This window comes from Pseudorca crassidens, chromosome 15, assembly GCF_039906515.1.
Source record: "Pseudorca crassidens isolate mPseCra1 chromosome 15, mPseCra1.hap1, whole genome shotgun sequence".
Lineage (NCBI taxonomy): Eukaryota > Metazoa > Chordata > Mammalia > Artiodactyla > Delphinidae > Pseudorca > Pseudorca crassidens.
Genome location: NC_090310.1, coordinates 3,900,457 through 3,921,942, shown reverse-complemented (window position 1 = coordinate 3,921,942; position 21,486 = coordinate 3,900,457). Strand labels below are relative to the sequence as shown.

At 57.4% G+C, this 21,486-nt stretch overlaps 1 protein-coding gene and 1 long non-coding RNA gene across 2 annotated transcripts; one reads left to right on the top strand and one right to left on the bottom strand.

Annotated features, from left to right (window-relative positions):
* Positions 1-1,987: 1,987 nt before the first annotated feature.
* LOC137206621 (uncharacterized) lies at positions 1,988-8,472 on the bottom strand. The gene is made up of 4 exons (XR_010934751.1): positions 8,337-8,472; positions 7,844-7,917; positions 2,809-3,011; positions 1,988-2,246 (listed from the first exon to the last, which is right to left on the bottom strand). It is a non-coding gene; the product is annotated as an uncharacterized lncRNA (long non-coding RNA).
* Positions 8,473-11,925: 3,453 nt separating this feature from the next.
* On the top strand, positions 11,926-15,393 carry ACTB (actin beta). Its single transcript, XM_067705444.1, has 6 exons — positions 11,926-12,079; positions 12,784-12,912; positions 13,061-13,300; positions 13,751-14,189; positions 14,275-14,456; positions 14,615-15,393. Exons 2-6 carry the CDS (start codon positions 12,790-12,792, stop codon positions 14,756-14,758), a joined length of 1,128 nt encoding a protein of 375 aa, XP_067561545.1. The 5' UTR covers positions 11,926-12,079; positions 12,784-12,789; the 3' UTR covers positions 14,759-15,393.
* Positions 15,394-21,486: the final 6,093 nt, after the last annotated feature.

The window sequence follows — 21,486 nt, the reverse complement described above, 5'->3', positions numbered from 1 at the left end:
CACTGGCCCCCGGTTCTTCCCTGGAAACAAGAGCAGTTGTAACCACAGCCCAGCAACTCCGTGTCTTTTTTGGTTTTTTTTGGCTGCGCTTACATGGTATGCAGGATCTTCCCGGACCAGTGATCGAACCCATGCCCCCTGCCTTGGGAAAGCGGAGTCTTAACCACTAGACCACCAAGGAAGTCCAGCTCCGTGGTTGTTTTCGTTTTTTGTTTATTTGAATTAATTAATTAATTTTTGGCTGCGTTGGGTCTTCGTTGCTGCGCGTGGGCTTTCTCTAGCTGTGGCGAGCAGGGGCTGCTCTTCGTTGCGGTGTACGGACTTCTCACTGCGGTGGCTTCTCTTGCTGCGGAGCACGGGCTCTAGGCGCACAGGCTTCAGTAGCTGTGGCACGTGGGCTCAGTAGTTGTGGCTCGTGGGCTCCAGAGCACAGGCTCAGTAGTTGTGGCGCACGGGCCTAGTTGCTCCACAGCATGTGGGATCTTCCCGGACCGGGGCTGGAACCCATGTCGCCTGCATCGGCAGGCAGATACTTTTTTTTTTTTAATAATTTTTTTAAAAAAATTATTTTCTTTATTTATTTTTGGCCGTGTTGGGTCTTCGTTGCTGCGCGGGCTTTCTCTAGTTGCAGCGAGCGGGGGCTACTCTTCGTTGCAGTGCGCGGGCTTCTCATTGCAGTGGCTTCTCTTGTTGCGGAGCACAGGCTCTAGGTGCGCGGGCTTCAGTAGTTGTGGCACGCGGGCTCAGTAGTTGTGACTCGTGGGCTCTAGAGTGCGGGCTCAGTAGTTGTGGCGCACGAGCTTAGTTGCTCTGCAGCATGTGGGCTCTTCCCAGACCAGGGCTCAAACCCGTGTCCCCTGCATTGGCAGGCGGATTCTAAACCACTGAGCCACCAGAGCAGCCCCAGCTGCATGTTTTTTGACGCCTCGACTTACACTCTGGTTTCGTCCTTCCAGCAGCCCCACACAGTTTTTACCCCCTTTTTAAAAAAGTTAATTAATTTATTTTTTGGCTGTGTTGGGTCTTCGTTGCTGCGTACGGGCTTTGTCTAGTTGCAGCGAGCAGGGGCTATTCTTTGTTGTGGTGCGCGGGCTTCTCACTCGGTGGCTTCTCTTGTTGCAGAGCACAGACTTTAGGAGCGTGGGCTTCAGTAGTTGTGGCATAAGGGCTCAGTAGATGTGGCTCGCCGGCTCTAGAGCACAGGCTCTGGAGTTGTGGTGCATTGGCTTAGCTGCTCCACAGCATGTGGGATCTTCCCGGACCAGGGCTCCAACCCATGTCCCCTGCATTGGCAGGCGGATTCTTAACCACTGTGACACCAGGGAAGTCCTCACCCCCATTTTACAAGTGAGAAAACTGAGGGCCTTTGCCAGTAAAGTGACTTGCCCAGAGTCACAGAGATGGCAGATATTCCCCCTCTTGCCATCTTTCCCTGGCTGTGTGTGACCTTGGGCATGTCCCCTCACTCCTCTGGGCTTCACCTGGATTTGGGGAAACATCAAGGCCCCTGCCTCATGGGGCAGTTAATGGGGAGTGAGCAGGACAGGGCCTGCCTCCTAGAGGCTCATGAAGGGCATCTGGGCATGTAGCGACAGTCGGTCCCAGCTGGGGGCTCACCACCTCACCTCATGCAGGTAAGCGTGGCCCTGCATGAACGTGAGTGAGCTGCACGCTCCCCATACCCCAGGCAGGTCCCCAACCTCGACTGTCAGCTTTGCTACCCACGACTTAAAACATCATGATGAAAGCTGCCCTTCCTGCCTCTTGGGGTTGCCATGGGATAAAATCAAATTATAGAACATCAGAAAAATGAAAGAGTATCACAGACACATAGGTTATTATTCTCATTACTATTATTATAATTATTTGTATAGCGCTAGTATTTCTAATACAAACTTCTACTTGGCCAGAGACAGACAGAAATCTGAAATCTGAGGCTACAGAGTTAGTTTGGGAGCCTCCTGGGCCCTTTCATAATGGAGAGCCATCTGCTGAAACATCAGACATGGCCCTCCCCTCTCCCGCTCCCCCACCCTCTATAGCTCCCCATTACCATTGCGGACAAAGTCCCAGCTCCTGAGTTCACGCCAGTCCTCTGAGAACACACCCACCCCAGGCATCCTGGGCACCAGCAAATCTCCAGACCTGAGAAGCACTTTCCCACCTCCTGGCTGAGTTCCAAGGCTGCGTTCTTGCTGTGTGGCACTGCATCTTGCTTTCCTTCTCTGGGCCAAGGCTGAGGCTGACTAGGAGAGGAAGGGGCACGTGACAGCTTTGGGGGAGGGCAGCACAGAGGCCCTGCAGCTGTCACCTGTTGCAGAGTTCTAGTTCCTTGTTTCCAGCCAGTTCTTTGGTGAGTGTCATGGTACCCCCAGCGCTGGACCCCAGAGGCTGGCCCCGTAAACTTGCGTCTGCAGGGTGTCCAACTTCCAGGAGGGCCTGTTTCTTGCCCTTATGGGCTCCAGAACCCAAGCTTAACCCAGCTATTCGAGCCTAGCTCTGACCCTGCCTACCTCAGTCTCCCCACCTGTACAATGGGACCTGAATTCAAGGCCCAGTACATTCCTTCCAAGGGGTAAGGACTCACAGCCCCCACTGAGCTGTGCTAAGAGGGCTCCACCAACCCCATGCCCACCCCAACCCTGCTCACCCAGTTGGGGTCTTTCTCAGATGGGGCCTCCATGTACTCTACTGAGTGTTGGCCAGAACAAAAATGGTGTTGAGCCCAGATCTCCCCATTAAGGTTTCTATGGACTCAATTTCCAAAGTTCCCAGCCACATCAGATATTTGCAGTTCTCCCAACATACCTTCTGTCAAGCCCCCTCTAAATTGTCTCCTTTGTGAACTCCTATTCATACTTCAAAGCCCAGCCAAAAAGACCCCTCCTGTGGAAAGCCTTGCTTGATCCTTGGGCTGGGTTGCTCTTCCTCCAGTTCAGCTCCTCACACGTTCAGGATATCAAACAGTTGTTTTCCCTGGAGACTTCCGGAGAACAAGGCTCAAGTCTGACCTGTGAGTGATATCAGACACTGGGTGAGTCAGCTGCAGCCCAGAGACCTGAGGACTTCTTGTGACACCCAGCCTCCCATACACCCATCCCGTCAACATCCGCTGGAAGGTGTGAGCCCTGAGCTGGCCAAACCCCTTCCTCCCCAGGCCTGTTCCTCATCAGCTTTGGCAGTCCTGGGACATCATTCCTGCTAGGGCTGTGCCCACACCCTCCTGGCACAGGGTGTTCACACCCTTGAGAGCCAGTACATCCATTCCTGCGACCTCTGTCCCTTCTGTAGAGAACTGGATCCATACATCTTCCCTTCCTCCCTTCCTTTCTTCCATCTGAAGATAGACGCCCAAAGCTGGGGTTTCCCTGGTAGAGCAGTGGTTAAGAATCCAGCTGCCAATGCAGGGGACATGGGCTTGAGCCCTGGTCCAGGAAGATCCCACATGCCGCAGAGCAACTATGCCCTTGCGCCACAACTACTGAGCCTGCGCTCTAGAGCCTGCGAGCCACAGCTACTGAGCCTGTGTGCCGCAACTACTGAAGCCCACACACCTAGAGCCCATGCGCCACAACAAGAGAAGCCCCCGCAGTGAGAAGCCCGTGCACCACAACGAAGAGTAGCCCCCGCTCACCGCAACTAGAGAATGCCCGCACGCAGCAATGGAGACCCAAAAAAAGAAAAAAAAAAGAAGCCCAAAACGGTACTGACTATACACCCTGAGATGGGGATCCCACAGTGATCAAAACAAATGTGGTCCCTGCCTTTGCAGCATGGAGGGAGAGAATAAACCTATGATCACACAGATACACCCAAGAATCGGCTGTGACGAGCATGACAAAGAAGTGCAGGAGCCACAAGAACCCTGCCCTTGTCTAGGGATCCCCCTGGACCAGGTGATGTTTACACCGAGCCCTGAAGGATAAGCAGAACTTCAAGAAGCAGAAAGGATGTGTGTGGGAAGAAGGGTCCATTACAGACAGACAGAACAGCAAGTGCAAAGGCCCTGAGGCAGGCGGGAGTTTGGTGCTCTAAGGGCTAGAGGCCAGCATGTCTGGAGTGTAGAGTGAGGCTGGCGGGAGCGGGGGGTGGGGGTGGGGTGGGGGGACGGGCAGCCACACTCCCAAACTAGCTGCCATCTAGGCAAGGACGCACATTATCATTGTGCAGCTACTTGGATTGCCACAAACTGAACACTCACAGTACCCAGCACCCAGATCAAGAGACATGTGCAGGTCCCTCCATCACATCCTTTCCAGTCGGTCCTCCCCAAAGGGCACCGTTGGCCTGACCTCTGCACACAGATGAACACAGGATCATAGAGAATCTGTTCTTGCGTGTGAAGTGGGATCTCACTGTGGTTTGCATTTGCATCTCCCGGATGACCCGTGATGTCAACACTCTTTTTATCTTTGCTGGCGATGTGGAGATTTGGGTGGCCTCTTGTTTAAAATACCCCTTCATGGGAATTCCCTGGTGGTCTAGCGGTTAGGGCCCCGCACTTTCACTGCCGTGGCCTGGGTTCAATCCCTAGTCGGGGAACTGAGATCCCACAAGCCTTGTGGCATGGCTAAAAAAATAAAAATAAAATGCCCCTTCACTTCTTTTTCTCATTCCCCTCCCTGCCTTTCCCCTCTCTTTCTTGCCCAAAGGCTATACCGGTATTCTCTGGTGGAAGAACAATCCAGAAGGAGATGAAGGCTCCCTCCTCCCCACAACCCACCCCTCTTGGGCCCTGCTCTGTGTGTGACAGGCCCGGAGACCAGGGAGAGGCACAGCGCTGCACATGCGCACACATGTCCCCTGTTGGAGCCCCCGCCCTTCCTGCAGCCCCCCAGTAAGCCTGGGACGGACCATATGCGGTACATGGCCTTCGTGTCACAGAGGCACAGTACGCCTGGCCCAAGTCGCCAGCAATGGCCACCCTGTACTGGCTCCGAGCAGGCCCAGCTCCAATGTGTCTGTTGGCTCACCTGTCCCCTCCCTACAGCTCTGCGACGTAGATGAGTGAGTTTGCCGAGGCCGCCAACACACAACCTGCTCAGCTGTGTCCCCAGAGAGGAGATTTCAGAGCTGGACACAGAACTTTCCACCCACTTCTGCAGTCCCCTGCCTACATGTCTGGGAACCAGGATGACCCAGCCCGGGCCCTGCCCTCCAGGGTCCCCCCACCCACAGAGAGGGAGCAACTAGGGGTAGACAGGAGGCCCCTGAGCCAGGGCCTTTGAGGGACCTGGAGTCCTTCTGACTCAGGGAGGGATGAGGGACCAGGCCCTCATCCTCGTCAGATGCACGTCAGCAGGGCTGCGTCTGGCCAGACCTGGACCACCAGGACGGTGTGTGCTTCCTGCCAGAAGGAGTAGGTCTTGCACGGCTCCTGGGCTGTCTCAGCAGGTCGGCTTTAGAGCCATCTTGGCCGAGGGGAGCGGGGTCCTGCACCCATCCTGGACAGACCAGCCTGGTACTCCCGGCAGAAAACTTAGCATCCTCCTCGCCATCCTGGCAGCACACAAAATGCGAAGCCCCAGCCCTCCAGGCCTGGGCTCTGGCTTGCCCCATGTCCTGTGTGATGCTGGGTGAGACTCTGCCCATCTCTGGGCCTTGGTTTCCCCTTTGGTAAGTAGACCGGTGATGGTCACCGTCCAGGCTGTCTGTGACAAGCCCCTGAAAGGTCAGGAAGGCCCACTCAGAGGGCACGATCCACACTCGGTCCTGCTGCCCCTGGTGGGCTCAGGGGTGCCGAGTCCCTTTCCGAGGACATCCAGGGGTGAGGGATACAACTGTGTCCTACTTAACACAGAGCCTGAAAGTGGATCAGAAAAGGAAGGACCAGGGTCCCCAAAAGACGGGACACCGAGCTGACCGTTCTGTGGGGCCTCGCGGCGGGAAGAGGGTGCTATGTTCTTTCCTGGGGTCCCCAGCTGCTCTGGGGCTCCCTTCGCTCTGGCTTAGCTAAGAGGGCACAGCATGCAGCCCCCTGGCCCTGTGCACAGTGGGTTTATCGCTGAGTCCTACCTGGGTCTGGACCAACCCCCCAGCCTGGCCACTACGTGTTCTGGGTCATAGGTGTGGGCACACGTGTCCTCAGGTGCACCTGTGTGCCCCCAGTGCTGGGGTCTCAGCAGCCCGGATGACTCAGACAGCCCGAATTACTCACTGGGGACCTGGGAAGTGGAGGGAACAGGGCCCCTCTGGGGAGGGGGAACCCTGGTTTCGGCCCCCAGCCCCCAACAGGGGCTGCTGTGCCAGGGGAAACCCCTTCCCCGCCTGACCCATCACACCCAAGCCTGAGATGGGGCTTCTCTGGGCTCGTACAGAACCAGTCTCATGGGTTCAGGACTGTGTCCCAGTGGACAGTGCAGGCCAAGGGGAGGGGCTGGTCCCCTGTCTCCCCGGCAGCTGGCACAGGGCTGGGCGTAGGGGAGACATCAGGAAGCTCAGGCCACCGAGCCGGCTCAGGTTCCTGGCCAGCCCAGCCGGCGGCTGAGATTTCTGGCCGAGGAGGGCCTGGTTACACGGCTGCGCAGCTCAGCCGATTGGGTTTCCACTTGGATGGGCCCCAGGCCCCAGGCTGGAGGAGCCAGCGCTAGCTGAGGAGGGCCCCACGGGGGCCCCACGGCCAAGCAGGGAGCCCGCTCTGCACTGCCCACTGACCACCCTGAGCCTCGGTTTGCCCACCTGAGAACAGCAGCCCCCTGGAGGCTCAGGGACTCAGGGCGCCCCCTCGAGACTGGCTGTGGGCCTTTGCGCTGCTCCAGCCCAGACTCCTGGGTTCCGGTAATCAGTAATTAATTGATTCTCGCTCTCACTGATCTCAGCTGGCTCCTCTGAGAAATGGGGAGATTCCTGCTTGGCCGGCAGGGGCGCGGTGAGCGTTCCGTGTGCGCAGGTGGGTCTGGCTCTGCTTCCGCGGGCCCTTGGGGACCCTGCCTTCCCTGTGCTGTCGCTGATGCGCTGCGGATGCGGGCTTCGCCCTGAGGTAGGTGAGCCTGAGGCTCCTGAGTCACCTCGGCCCCACCCACCCGCCTGCACTTTCCCAACGCCTCCCTTCCCCCTTCCTGTTCCCCTTTCACTTCCTCCGGCCCCTCCAGCTGGGGAGCTGTACCTCCGCTCCCCCAGCTCCCCCAGCTCCTAGGGCATTTCGGAGCCCCTGGCCCAGCCAGGAAGGGAGCCGGAACAAGGCCACCCAGCCAGGAAGGGGCTGAGCCCCCACCAGTGGCCCCAGGCGCCTGGGACGGGAGAGCCCACGTCACTGACTGCTTCTGGTCCCCCTGGGGCCAGACGCCCCCCTGCCCCTTTTCACAGCCCAGGGACAGAGGCCTGAGGCGCAGGGTCCCCTGGCCTCCTGTCTGTGCCATTCCCGTGGGCATGTTTGCCAACACTCTGGGGCGTCAGGCCCAGGAGCTCCAGAACCCTGCTTGGCCTGAACTTGAAATTGCTGCTGACCCCACCCCACGTGGTCCAACCTGTCCCCCAGCTTCTCAGGCCTCTGTCTGGGGAACCAGAGGAACCTGGCATCTGAGGGATGTCTTGGTTGCCAGATGACTCGGAGCAGGTCACCACCCACTCCCGGTGGGCTAAGGTGGGCCCAGGTGAGAAGTGGACCTCAAAGGCCTCCTGGGACCACAACTGGGGCGGGGGGCATGAGGCCAGATGCCCCCTGTCTGGCTGGACGGCTGTCACCCCAAGGGGCCTCTGCCTCTTAGCACTCAGGGTCTGCCTGGGTCATCTCGGTTCTCATCTGGAGAACGGAGACAGCTAGCCCTCCCAGCAGAAGACTCCAGGGACCAGCAGAAGGGGCTCAGCTGGGTGTGTGTAGTGGGGGAAGCCCAGGGAAACTTACATCTATTTCTGAAAAATTCAATCAAATAAGCAAGGCTGGGAACTCCCCAGGAGGGTGGCATTTCTCTGGGTGCCCTGGGGGACAGGAAGAGAGAGGGTAGTTTTTAAGGATTTTTAAAAACACTCCCAAGAAGTGTTGGAAGTTCCCAGTTTCTCCGGAGCAGGGATCCCCCTCGGGCGGATAGCTCTGTCAGGGAGGACAGGAGGCCCAGGGCAGGCTGAGGGGCTGGAGGCTGCCCAGTGACAGCCCTGGGAGAGACTCTGGCTAGAGGCCAGGCCAGGATGGGGACCAAGGCCCTGGCTGACGCCCAGGAGAGCACACAGGGCCCAGCCCATCCTTCCCGCCTCCGGGGCCCCCTTCAGCTGGCTGGGCACCTCCTCAGAGGGCCTTCCCTGACTCCCTCCTTCCCAAGAAAATCCGCTGCTTTCCTTCTTGGGCATCAGCACTTGTTCTCTTTGGCTTTCTTGTTTGAGGTCTGTCTCAGGGATCACACCTGCTTTATTCAGTGTGTTGTCTGGTGCTCTTCTTCTCTGGAAGCACGTCTGGCTGGTCGGTGCTGGTGTGTGGAATGCAGGAGCAGTGTGATCCAGGATGTTGAGCTCCTGCCTGTGCTCTTGCTGTGTAATCCTGACTGGGTCAGTTCCCCTCTCTGGGCAGGAAAGCTTACTGCTGTTATGGTAGAGGAGGGAGGAAGTCGTAGCCGACTTCCTGGAGGTGGCAGCCCAGAGCTGGCCCTGGAGGCAGAGGCACCCCAAGCCCAGTCCCTCCCAGGACCTTAGGAATCCAGAAGTCCAGAATTGCCTCTTGAGACCATCCTGGGAGCAGGGGACGAGGGCAGGGGAAAGAGGTGGTGACAGCGTGCAGGCCTGGGGCTCAGGACCCCCTGTTGTGTAACCAAGGGCCAGTGGCTGTCTTCTCTGGGCCTCAGGAGATAAGCACTGAGGACAGAGGTGGGACCCAAGAATTTAGACTTTGGAACAGCCTTTGGTCCCAGTCCCTGAGGACACTGCAGGGGACACTGCAGAGGCAGTGAGAGGCCTCCAGGCCCTACACCTGGAATCCCTCACGCCAGACTCCAAGCCCTTTTCCAGTCTGGCCTCAGTTTCCTCATCTGTAGCAAGAGGCGTATTTGCTAGAATGCTGCCCATCAGTTGCTCCTCACTGAGGACCCACAGTGCGCAGGGGATCTGCCCTCCTGGAGCCAACAGTCTAAGGTCTTCCTAAGGTCTCCCCTTCTCTGTCCTGCCTCAGTTTCTTCCTCTGAAAAATGGAGCTTGGTTTCCCTGCGGGTCAGGGCAGCAGTGGGGCCCGAACACCCAGAGCAAGGCGGCCGGGTGGCCAGTTCTGGAGGAAGGCCGGGAGTGGTCCTTTGCTATGGGCTGTAAAGGTCGCCTGGCCTGGAGGCCTCTCAGGGAGGGGAACCGCAAGAGGAAAAAAAAAAAGCACCAGAAAGGCAAGTGAAGTCCCCATTGGCTGAGCCGGCTAAGGGCCCCGGGGGCTGTGTGCCTGCCCCGGTGACAGCTCTGAAAACTCCCTGCAAGGGCAAAGAACCTGTTCACTTCCTCTCCGGAGGTCTCCTCCCTCTTCCTCTGGCCCCTCCACTTCCTCTTTTCCTCCTCTGGCTGCTGTCTCTCTTCAGCTCCTTCTCTCCCGCTAGGCCTGCGGCCCCCACCCCCCAACCCTCCATCTTCCCAGGGTCCTTTCTCAGGGCCTAGGACACCCAAGCGGTCACTTATTCATTCAACAGATCAGAGCCCTGGGGAGGGTATGGTGGGTGGAGGTGGACGGACCAGAGACCCGAAAGGGCTCACAGTCTGGTCGGGGAGGCCCAGTTATAAATGCCGGCCCTGTGCAGTGGTCTTTGGGGGGAGGGGGGATATGCTGCAGATGCCAAAGGACTCCCTCAAGTAGGGGCCTTCTGGGATGGGCCTTGAAGGATGCATAGGAGACTCCCAGCTGCCGCAGACAGAGGGCCGGGAGTAGTGCAGCCTCAGCTCGGTGCTTCTGCCCCTTGGCCCGCCCCTGGTTGAGAAGCGGCGAGGTGGCAGCACAGGTCCTGCTTGGGGACCAGCCTTGCTCTCCACCCGATGTAGCTGCCTGGAGCCACCAGAGTCTCCCACGCCTTGGCCTGCAGCCCTGGTCCCAGTCTGTCTGGCACCCACCAGGCTCAGTGAACAGCCCGGAGCAGCCCTCATCGGCCAGGAGCAAAGAGGGTCACCCACCCCCCCCAACCCCCACCACAGCTCCTGAATCACAGGGTTGGCAGGTCCCAGGGTGGCTGGCCGGACGCCCGTGAATGAGACACACAAGGCCAGGGACAGGGCAGTCCGGCCCCTGGGAAGCAGGGAGTGGACGGGCTGGGAACATTTGCCCAGGCCCGGGGCGGGGCTGGGGGAGCCACCGAGAGCAGATCCCTGGGAATTCCGCTGGCAGGTGGCTCTGAGCCCGTGGGCTCTGCTGTGCGCTGGGAGACGGTCACCCTTTCTACCTGTTTGTGGCCTCTGCAACCTTCAAAGAGCCCTGCCAGCACTAGCCTCCTGCAGTGGGCTGGACCAAGCTGCCTCTGCCCTGGCCAGATTCCACCTCCATATATGGACGAAGCTTTTGCTGGTTTCAACACACGCTCAGTGAGCACCTACTGTGTGTAGCAAAGCCCTGGGCAGACCTGAGGTGCCTGGACACAGACCACGGGCAACAGGCCAGGGCCTCTACCTGGACCACCCTTCCTGTTTTCCCTTGTGTGAAAATTCAGCTTGTCACCACCTCTGAGAGGATGCGTGCTCCTCCAGGTTGGGCCAGATTCCCCTCTGGGGGTTCCATGGCCTCTGGGTTTCCTTTCACCACACAGTGACTACTGTCGGCCACCCTCTGGGCGGCAGGCTCTGACACTTCTCAGAGCAGGGAACTACCCAGAACACTGTGGGGCACCCAGGTCTGCCCCAGGGTTTGGTGGAGAGACCCCGGGCAGGAGCAGGTGCAGTGGGAGGGTCTCCTCTGAGGGCAGCTGGCCGTCAGCTACTGTCACTGCCGCTCCACCCCTCACCCTCACTCCTCTCTGGCACATTGTGTGTCCTTCCCCAGTCCTTGGTGGCCTCCAGATGGTCCAGGAGGGCAGTTCAGCTGTGGCTGCACATGACAGACAGACGATGGACGGTGGGCCCCGGGCCCCAGAGCTGTGACAAATGGCCCTGCCTGCCTGCACCCAGCAGTGGTTGGCAGCTGCCCGGGTCGCCGGCTAACAGCCCAGGCTTGGCCTTGGCTGGGTGTGACCAGGCAGCTCCGAGGCAGCCCAGCTCCGTGGGAACAGTTTCTCTGCTCTACAGAGCCCACCACTCCCCAGGTCTGCAGCAGCGGAGGTTTGGAGCCCTTCTCACAGGGAACTTCTAGCCGCTGGCCCCTGGGGGTGTGGGGGGGTCTGCCCTGTCCCTGGGGACTGTGGTCTTGAAGCCCCTGTTAAATGGCCACCAGCCCCCCTTACTCCCCCATGAAACACCATAGTCCTCAGCCCCAGGTCTCTTGAGTAGTAATGTGCCCCCATGGCAAACGGAGACCCCCACTCAGCACGCTCAGCACCCCCAGAGGCCCCCCTGTAACCCAGGCTTTCTGGGCAGTGGAGCTAATGTGGACAAGGGGGGTGACTCGCTGCCCACCCCTCCCCCCCAACTGTTCCTTAAGTATGCGCCCACAGCAACCAGGCACCCTCGCATCTGTGCTGACCCTTGCCCACCGGGTCGCTCACTGCTCTGGGGCATCCACACCCGGAGGGTCCCGGGGTGGGGGGACCCGGAGTGACAGGCAGGCCGGGTGCAGGCCTGGCCACGCGGGGCCGGACCGGGCACTGCTCAGCTGGGCGGCGGCCCGGGGCTCGCACCCCACGACCCGCGGGCCCAGCACCCAAAGCCAAAACTCTCTCCCTCCTCCTCTTCCTCAATCTCGCTCTCGCTCTCTACCAGTCCATCTCTCTCTCTCTCTCTCTCTTTTTTTTTTTTTGCAAAAGGAGGGGAGAGGGGGTAAAAAAATGCTGCACTGTGCGGCGAGGCCGGTGAGTGAGCGGCGCGGGGCCAATCAGCGCTGGCCGTTTCGAAAGTTGCCTTTTATGGCTCGAGCGGCCGCGGCGGCGCCCTATAAAACCCGGCGGCGCGACGCGCAGCCACAGTCGAGACCGCGTCCACTCCGTCAGCACAGGCCCCTCGCCCTCGCCGCTCCGCCTTCGTCGCCGGTCTACACCGCTACCAGGTAGGGCCCCGCGCCGGCCGGGCCGCTAATGCGCTGGGCCCGCGCCTCCTCCGGGCAGGCAGCGCGCGATCCCGGCCCCGTGGACAGCCTCCTGGCTGCGGGGAGTGGACTCATGCGCTCCTCGCTCGGAGCCGGAGCTGCGCTCGGGGCGCGCTCCCAGAATGTTTCCGTTGGGACCGCGGGTCTTTGTCCGAGCGGGTGGCTCGCTCCGCCGGCGGGACGGCGGGACAGCGGGGCAGCGAGGTGGCGAGGCGGTAGGGTGGGTGGGCGCGGCGGGGCAGCAGGGCCGGGTGGGGGCTGGGGACACCAGTGCGCGTGCGTGTGCGCGTTAGGCTCGGGAAGCGAGGGCGGGGCGGCCGGCCGGAAGGGGTGGGGTCGCCGCGGCGCGAGAGCGCCTGCGCGCACTTCCTTCTCGCGCCGCCGGCTCCCGCGGGTGTGGCTGCTGAGCGTTCGCCGGGTGGTGCTTTTTGGGCGGGGCGGGGCCGGCGCCCGGTGTAGGGGGGCGGAGGCCTGGCTTCCTGCCGCGAGCCGCGGGGCCGCCTCCAACCCGCGTTTGCCTTTTATGGTAATAACGCGGCCGGCCGGCTTTCTTTGTCCCCAATCTGGGCGCGCGCCGGCGCCCCCTGGCGGCTCGAAGGCGCGGTGCGCCGGAAGTGGGTAGGGCGGGGGCGGCCGCACGGCTCATGGTCCTGTTCTCCCCGCAGTTTGCCATGGATGACGATATTGCTGCGCTCGTGGTCGACAACGGCTCCGGCATGTGCAAGGCCGGTTTCGCGGGTGACGATGCTCCCCGGGCCGTCTTTCCCTCCATCGTGGGGCGCCCCCGGCACCAGGTAAGGCGCCCGCCTCGGGTCTGACTTGGTGGGTGGGGCTTCCCTCTCGGGAGCAGGCGGAGGGAGGGAGGGGGAGGCCTTCGGTTTTCTGGGTGAGGGTCGGTGGGGCAGTGCCTGAGCTGAAGGCGCCTTGCTCCTCCCTCCGCAGGGCGTGATGGTGGGCATGGGGCAGAAGGACTCCTATGTGGGCGACGAGGCGCAGAGCAAGAGAGGCATCCTGACCCTCAAGTACCCCATCGAGCACGGCATCGTCACCAACTGGGACGACATGGAGAAGATCTGGCACCACACCTTCTACAACGAGCTGCGTGTGGCCCCCGAGGAGCACCCCGTTCTGCTGACCGAGGCCCCCCTGAACCCCAAGGCCAACCGTGAGAAGATGACCCAGGTCAGTGGCCCGCTGGCCTCGCCTGGGCGCCACCCCCGCACCCCGTTTCTTGCCCTTCTTTGTCACGCCCTTTCTCACTTGTTCTTTCTTCTGCCATTTTCCTAGGACTTTCTTCTCTGACCTGAGTCTCCTTTGGAACTCTGCAGGTTCTATTTGCTATTTCCCAGATGGAATCTTTTTCTCGTGTTTGCTTTTCTGACTAGGTGTTGAAAGCATAAAGTGCTGTGGGTGTAGGTACTAACACTGGCTCGTGTGACAAAGCTGACGAGGCCGTTGTAAAGTGGTCTTGGAGTGTGTATTCAGTAGGTGCACAATAGGTCTGACGTGAATCCCCGTCCTGGGAGCCCCAGCACACTTAGTCATGTTCCTTGCACTCTTTGCATGTCCCCAGTCTGGCCTCACTGCTCCCGGTGGCTTCCCAAGTGTGACATGGTCCATCTCTCCGTGCAGATCATGTTCGAGACCTTCAACACCCCAGCCATGTACGTGGCCATCCAGGCTGTGCTGTCCTTGTACGCCTCTGGCCGCACCACTGGCATCGTGATGGACTCCGGTGATGGGGTCACCCACACGGTGCCTATCTACGAGGGGTACGCCCTCCCCCATGCCATCCTGCGTCTGGACCTGGCTGGCCGGGACCTGACGGACTACCTCATGAAGATCCTCACGGAGCGTGGCTACAGCTTCACCACCACGGCCGAGCGGGAAATCGTACGTGACATCAAGGAGAAGCTCTGCTACGTCGCCCTGGACTTCGAGCAGGAGATGGCCACCGCGGCCTCCAGCTCCTCCCTGGAGAAGAGCTACGAGCTGCCCGATGGTCAGGTCATCACCATTGGCAACGAGCGGTTCCGCTGCCCTGAGGCTCTCTTCCAGCCTTCCTTCCTGGGTGAGTCAGGAGGTCTCATGCCCGCCCCACACGAGGGTCACTCTGGCCACACTGGAAGTTAAGTCTGGCTTCTCTTTCTCCTCAGGCATGGAATCTTGTGGCATCCACGAAACTACCTTCAATTCCATCATGAAGTGTGACGTCGACATCCGCAAGGACCTCTATGCCAACACGGTGCTGTCTGGCGGGACCACCATGTACCCGGGCATCGCCGACAGGATGCAGAAGGAGATCACCGCCCTGGCTCCCAGCACGATGAAGATCAAGGTGAGTGCCTGGCCTGAGCTGGCCTGGGCACTTGGGGGGTGAGATGTGGCTTTGGTGCAGGTGAGCGTGGTGGTCGTCAAGGCAGCTGCCTTGCTGTAGGCCCCTGGTGTACCAGGGCTGGGACCGCCAGAGCCCTCACTGTGCCTTTCTCTCCCCAGATCATCGCTCCCCCTGAACGCAAGTACTCCGTGTGGATCGGCGGCTCCATCCTGGCCTCGCTGTCCACCTTCCAGCAGATGTGGATCAGCAAGCAGGAGTACGACGAGTCTGGCCCCTCCATCGTCCACCGCAAGTGCTTCTAGGCGGACTCTTAGTTGCGTCACACCCTTTTCTCGACAAAACCTAACTTGTGCAGAAAACGAGATGAGATTGGCATGGCTTTATTTGGTTTTTTGGTTTTTTTTTTGGTCTTTTTTGATTTTTTTTTGTTTTGTTTTTTTTGCGCTTGACTCAGGATTTAAAAACTGGAACGGTGAAGGTGACAGCAGTCGGTTGGATGGAGCATCCCCAGAGTTCTACAATGTGGCCGAGGACTTTGATTGTACATTGTTTTTTTTTTTTTTTTTTAAATAGTCATTCCAAATATTGTGAGATGCATTGTTACAGGAGGTCCCTTGCCTTCCCAAAAGCCGCCCCACTTCTCCCTTAGGAGAAGGGCCAGTCCTCGCCCGAGTCCACATAGGGGAGGGTGATAGCATTGCTTTCGTGTAAATTATGTACTCCAAATTTTTTTTTTTAATCTTTGCCTTAATACTTGTTCTTTTTGTTTGTTTTATTTTGAATGGTCAACCATCGTGGCCCCCCTTTTTGTCCCCCATCTTGAGATGTATGAAGGCTTTTGGTCCCCCTGGGAGTGGGTTGAGGTGCGGAGGTAGCCAGGGCTTACCTGTACACTGACTTGAGACCAGTTCAATAAAGTGCACACCTTATACACGTGGCTGGTGGCTGGCGTTGTTGGATGTTGGGGAGAAGGCTGGGGCACTGGGGGTGCTTTGAGGTGCCTCTCACACTGAAGGGTCTGGGATTGGGTTATGTGGGAGGAGTTAGGAATTCTGGCCTCTAATCCTGTTTAAGTGAATTCCCCGCCTGGCCCTTGTTCCCCTCGGTTTCTCGCTGGGTTCTGAGGTCCAGATGCTGGAAGAGTGGGGAGCTAGGGAGGTGTGGTCCCTGTACCCACCTCGTAGAACTGGGTGGGGACCTTCATCTCTGTGGGTGCTGCTTCCTCACTGTTCTCTTGGGATAGTGGGGTCTCGCAGGCCACAGGCTTTGTCCTCGCCTTCCCTTCAGTACCTGCGGAGAACCAGGGGCTCTGAGGTTAGGGGCGGGGCCACCTGCCCACTCACCTGGAGTGACCCCTGTGGAAGGGACAGCGCCACCCATCCGGGGCCTGTGGGCAAGGGGATGCGGGGTCGGCAGAGATGACCTTAGTTGGAGGGTAAACGTCATCCTTTATTCTTGGGGCCCAGTTTCAAGTGCAGATCTGGCCCGGGGGGAAGCAGCCTGGGGGTTGCGGTCAGTTTGGGACTCTTCTCCAAGCCTGGCTGGCCTCCACTCTGCTAGAAGCTGTGGTTGACATGGAAAGTGGGTGAGGCCTCTCCCACACTGCCAGAGGGAGTGAGATACGGAAACTGGCCCCCAAGTCGATCCAGATTTGGGGCCTTGGGGGACCCTCTCCCCTCCATGAACCTGGGGCTTCCCCAGGGCTCCGCTGGGGACGGTGGGAGCTGTGGCCTGTGAGGATGGGGCGACCCACTGCCTCCCATCTTAGGGACAGTGCAGACCCTCGGGCACCTTTTGCGCAGCACCTTGGGGGTGTGTGGTGGGAAGAGGGCTGTTCGACCTCCTGGTGGCTTCAAAAACCAAAGGGGAGCCCACGGTCCCCGGGCTAACCTGGGCAGATTTTCCTAGGTCAGCACATGAAACAGCATGGCGGGTGCAGAATGTGATATCTGGAAGGTGCTCTGTTCCCCAGGGCGTTGCCCTCTATCACCTGGCCCAGAGGAAGAGCACCGAGGATCCTTCGCCCTGACCCTGTGCAGTCTTAGAGGCCTGCGGACCTGGAAGGGAAGTCCCTCCTGGGTCAGTTGCAGCTCTTTTGGTCTAATTCAGGGATGGTGGTCAGCCCTGGGCTCTGGGAGCTGAGAGTACCTACTCTGTGCTGATGTCTTGGACACAGAGCCTGCCCTGGAGGAGCTGTCAGCCTGGAAACTCCCCTCTCTCCCTCCCTCCCTTTCTCTCTTCCCCGCTTCCTCCCTCACGCTATTTGTGCTAGGCACTGTGCCACGCTGTGGGATGCAGTGGAGAAGAAACCAGGTGTGTTTCCTGCCCTCACAAGGGGCCCAGCTTACTGGGCAAGACAGAATAAATAGGAATGTACAAGTACCAGTGGTGATAACAAGAAAGAGGAGTAGCGGCTGCATGTGGTAAAGAACATTGGGTCGGTCTGGGAAAACGGAGACATTCATCACGTTGATGCGTGATGGTGTCACGGGTGTGGACAGACATCAAAGCTCATCAAAGTACCTCAGTGAAGCTGAAAAAAACCTAAGAAATACAGGTTTAAAAAAAAGGAAAAAAGCAATCATCATTTTGCCTTTTTCCAATAAATAAGGTAATAAAAGACCATAAACCTGGCTGATGGGGGGATGGGGGGATCCGCGGCTCTTGATCAGGAGGCTTTTTCAGACGGCTTCCTGTGGGAGGGGTGCGGGAGCTGGCCACACGACAGTCGCTTGGGCAGGTGGAAGTGTGGGTGTGCATGTCTCAGGCAGAGGCCCTGATCGACTGAGGACAGAGGCCCGGGGATGAATGGGAGGGTGGATGGGGCTATGTGTCTTTTCTATGTGGCCCTGGGAAGTCACGTTACTGTCCACATGCCCATCTGAGAAATGGGAATGTCAGTAACAGCTGGAGGGGTGCTGTGAGCAGGTGCTCCCTCAGTCTTTTCCTTTGAAAGGAGACACACACTTGACCCTTTAGGTGCTGCTCCCTTCCTCCCGGGGCCACAGCTGGGCTGATCATCTGGGCTAAGCCAGAGGGTGCTGCATTACCTGCCGCCTTCCTCTCAGCACCCATCCTACAGATTAGGAAACTGAGGCTCAGGGAGGACAGGTGCGCTGGCCCCAGGTTACCCATCTTATAAGTGAGGAAGCTGGAATTTGACCCTAATACCTGTGAAGCCCAACAGGGCAACGGGCCAGGAAAGGCAAGGTTCAGCCCAACCCAACCGTCCTCTTGTTTTACAGAACTTCGGCTTCTCCACTCTGACCCTCGAGCCACCTCAGCCCTGGGCCAGGAGGCTCCTTGCTTTCTCAGGTGGCTGGCTCCCCCGTGAGGCCGCTCTGACCGCCTGAGGTTCACCTTCTTAAGCAGCTGAAACGTCTCTCGCTGGAAGGTCGCTCCTCTGTGAAGCACCTCTTGCCTGGATGCAACTGCACCCTAACAGGTGCCCTGAGGGGAGGGGAGTCTCGGTAAGTGCGGGGGCTCAGAGCCCTGCGTCCTTCCCTCCATCCTGACGTGTCTTCCTGGATCCCAGCAGTGAGGACACAGGGAGGATGCTCGGATGCTCGTGGTGGCACTGTTGCAGGCCGGTCATCTTCTTTGGGGGGACCTGGGGCTGTGAGGCAGCTCTGAGGGGCCAGTGGCAGGATTGGAACTCACCCTCTAGCCTGGAATCACCCAAGGGACTCGGGATCATTCAGGGCCACGGTTGGCGCCTTCATTCACACATTCACCTTATTCATCATTCAACTTACAGTTCAAGCGGCCACGCAGTTCTAGAGGGAGGGGGTTCAGCAGTAGTATTGCGACATTGTCCCTGCCCTCATAGGGCTGCCAGTCTTTTTTTTTTTTTTTTTCCCCACTGCATCACATGGCTTGTGGGATTTTAGTTCTCCAACTAGGATCCAATCTGGGCCCTCGGCAGTAAAAACGCGGAGCCCTAACCACTGGACTGCCCGGGGCTTCCCAGGGCTTCCCGTCTTGCTGCACTGTCCCCTAGGGGGCCACGAGCCACACATGGCTGTTTATATTTATGTTAATTACAATTAAGAATTCAGTTCTTCAGTTGCACAAGTCACATTTCAAGTGCCCATTGGACAGCACAGGTATGGAACATTCTCAACCTTGTAGAAAATTCTAGTGGATGGCACTGGACTGGTGGGAGGACAGATGTGGACCCAAAACTCATACTGATGGCTCTTAATTATCCATTGGGATAAATGCCTTCAAGAAATACTTGGAGGAATGGCGACAGAGAATAATGGAACAGTGACCTGGTCGGGAGGAGGGGAAGGTTTTCTGTGGATGGGATGTTGAGAAATGAGTCAGAGTCGGGCCGAGAGCCACCTGACAGAGGCAACAGCACAGGCAAAGGCAGAGGGAGCGCCTTCAGGAGTGAGCAGGTCAGAGGTACATATTTCAAAAGTAATAAAATTTAATTTTTAGAGCAGTTTTAGGTTCACAGCAAAATTGAGAGGAAGGTACTGAGATTTCCCATACATCCCTGGCTTGCATAACCTCCTCCACCATCAACATCCCCACTAGAGCCTGAGAGCAGAGTAGAGTGGTACATGTGTTACCGCTGATGAAACCTACATTGACACGTGGTATCACCTGTAATTTACCTTGGAGTTCACCCTTGGTGTTTACATTATACGGGTTTGGACAGGGATCCACCATTACAGTATCATACAGAGCAGTTTCACTGCCCTGAAAATCCTCTGTGCTCTGCCCATTCCTCCCTGGCCTGGTCTCCCTGAGTCCTGGCAACCGCTGACCTTTTTATTATCTCCATAATTTTTGCCTTTTCCAGAATGTCATGTAGTTGGGATCATAAAGTATGTAGCTTTTTCAGATTGGCTTCTTTCACTCAGTAATATGCATTTAAGTTTCCTCCATGTCTTTTTTAAAAAATTAATTTATTTTTTATTATTTTTAAATTTTTATTTATTTATTTACTTATTTTTGGCTGCGTCGGGTCTTCGTTGCTGCTCGCAGGCTTTCTCTAGTTGCAGCGAGCGGGGGCTGCTCTTCGTCGCAGTACGCGTGCTTCTCATTGCGGTGGCTTCTCGCTGCAGAACATGGGCTCTAGGCACACGGGCTTCAGTAGTTGTGGCTCGTGGGCTGTAGAGCGCAGGCTCAGTAGTTGTGGCACACAGGCTTAGTTGCTCCACAGCATGTGGGATCTTCCTGGACTGGGGCTTGAACCTGTGTCCCCTGCGTTGGCAGGGAGATTCTTACCACTGTGCCAACAGGGAAGTCCCTCCTCCATGTCTTTTCATGGCTTGATAGCCCGTTTCTTTATAGTGTTGACTGCTATCCCACGGTTCAGATGGACTACAGTTAATTTATCCATTCACCTACGCTTCTCGGTGGACGCTGTGAGGAAGTGTCACCGAAACCTGGAAAGGCTTGTGACAGAGTGAGAGCAGTGAGGCACTGGGGCTGACTCCCCAGCCCCACACTCAGTGATTTCCAACTCAAATGTTCCTCAGAATTGGGGATGCCCAGGAAATGTGAGACTCCTTCCTCATTAGAAAGAGTAAGAGTGGTAGAGGTTACAGCTTCTGTGTATTGAATAACTCCTCTCTGCTGGACAGTACCTGCATAATCTCATTTAATCAATAATCGATTTGACAAATGTTGATCAAGGGTCTGCTGCAGCCATGCCCTGTTCTAGTGGGGGAGGGAAAATAAACACATCTGCCACAATGAGAAACATACTGATTATGGCTTATAGGGGAAGGAAAGGAAGGGGTCAGGGAGTCAGGAGAACCTGGGCCTCTGTGAAACCCCCAGATGCCTGCCTGAGTCAGAGTTGGGCTTCATTGTTGAGGTTTTGATAGTAAACAAAAAATAGTGGAAACCCCATTAATACATGTTTGCCTCAAGTGGCTCCTAGCCTTTGACCTAACCATGAGCTGTGCCTGTTCCCATGGTGGTCCGCCCACAGTTGGAGCCACCAGAGTTCTCTGGATACAAACTGGCTCAACCTGGTGAGGTGGGAGGGAAATGAGGCCCAGGGAGAGTCTGATATGAAGCTTGATGTACTGGGTTGAATAGTGTCCTCCAAAGATTCAGGTTCACCCGGAATCTCGGAATGTGACCTTATTTGGAAACAAGATCTTTGCAGATGTCATTAGTTAAGATGAGGTCATACTGGCGTAGGGTGGATCTTAAATTCATCATGACTGGTGTCTTTATAAGAAGAGGAGCGGGAATTCCCTGGCAGTCCAGTGGTTAGGACTCAGTGCTTTAACTGCTGTGGGCCCAGGGTTCAGTCCCTGGTTGGGGAAGTAAGATCCCATAAGCCCCAGCGGCGTGGCCAAAAAAAAAAAAAAGAGGAGAGGAGAGGATACACACACGTGCAAAAAGTGAAGATGGCCCCAGAGGCAGAACTTGGAGTATGTGGCCACAAGCCAAGGAATTCCAAGGATTGCTGGCAACCTCCACAACCTAAAAGAATCAAGGAAGAGGGCTTCCCTGGTGGCACAGTGGTTAAGAATCTGCCTGCCAACGCAGGGTACGCGGGTTCGAGCCCTGGTCCGGGAAGACCCTACATGCTGAGGAGCAACTAAGCCTGTGCACCCCAACTACTGAGCCTGCGCTCTACAGCCCGCGAGCCACAACTACTGAGCCCTTGCACCACAACTACTGAAGCCCATGAGCCACAACTACTGAAGCCCACGTGCCTAGGGCCCCTGCTCTGCAACAAGAGAAGTCACCGCAGTGAGAAGCCTGTGCACCGCAACGAGAGTAGCCCCTTCTCACCGCAACTAGAGAAAGCCCGTGCACAGCGACAAAGACCCAACACAGCCAAAAATAAATAAATAAAATAAATAAATTTAAAAAATATATTAAAAAAAATCAAGGAAGGATTCTTCCCTTGAGTCTTTGGCGGGAGCATGGCCCAGTCAACATCTTCTTCTTCTTCTTTTTTTTTTTTTTTTTTTAATAAATTTAGTTAGTTTTAGCTGCGTTGGGTCTCCATTGCCGCGCAGGGGTTTTCTCTAGTTGCGGAGAGCTGGGG

What these genes read in the sequence shown, in the direction of transcription:
- ACTB (XM_067705444.1), top strand. Translation starts at nt 12,790, where the DNA reads ATGGATGACGATATTGCTGCGCTCGTGGTCGACAACGGCTCCGGCATG. An exon ending in TGGGGCGCCCCCGGCACCAG is followed by an intron (nt 12,913 to 13,060) that starts GTAAGGCGCCCG and finishes CTCCCTCCGCAG; the next exon opens with GGCGTGATGGTGGGCATGGG. An exon ending in ACCGTGAGAAGATGACCCAG is followed by an intron (nt 13,301 to 13,750) that starts GTCAGTGGCCCG and finishes CTCTCCGTGCAG; the next exon opens with ATCATGTTCGAGACCTTCAA.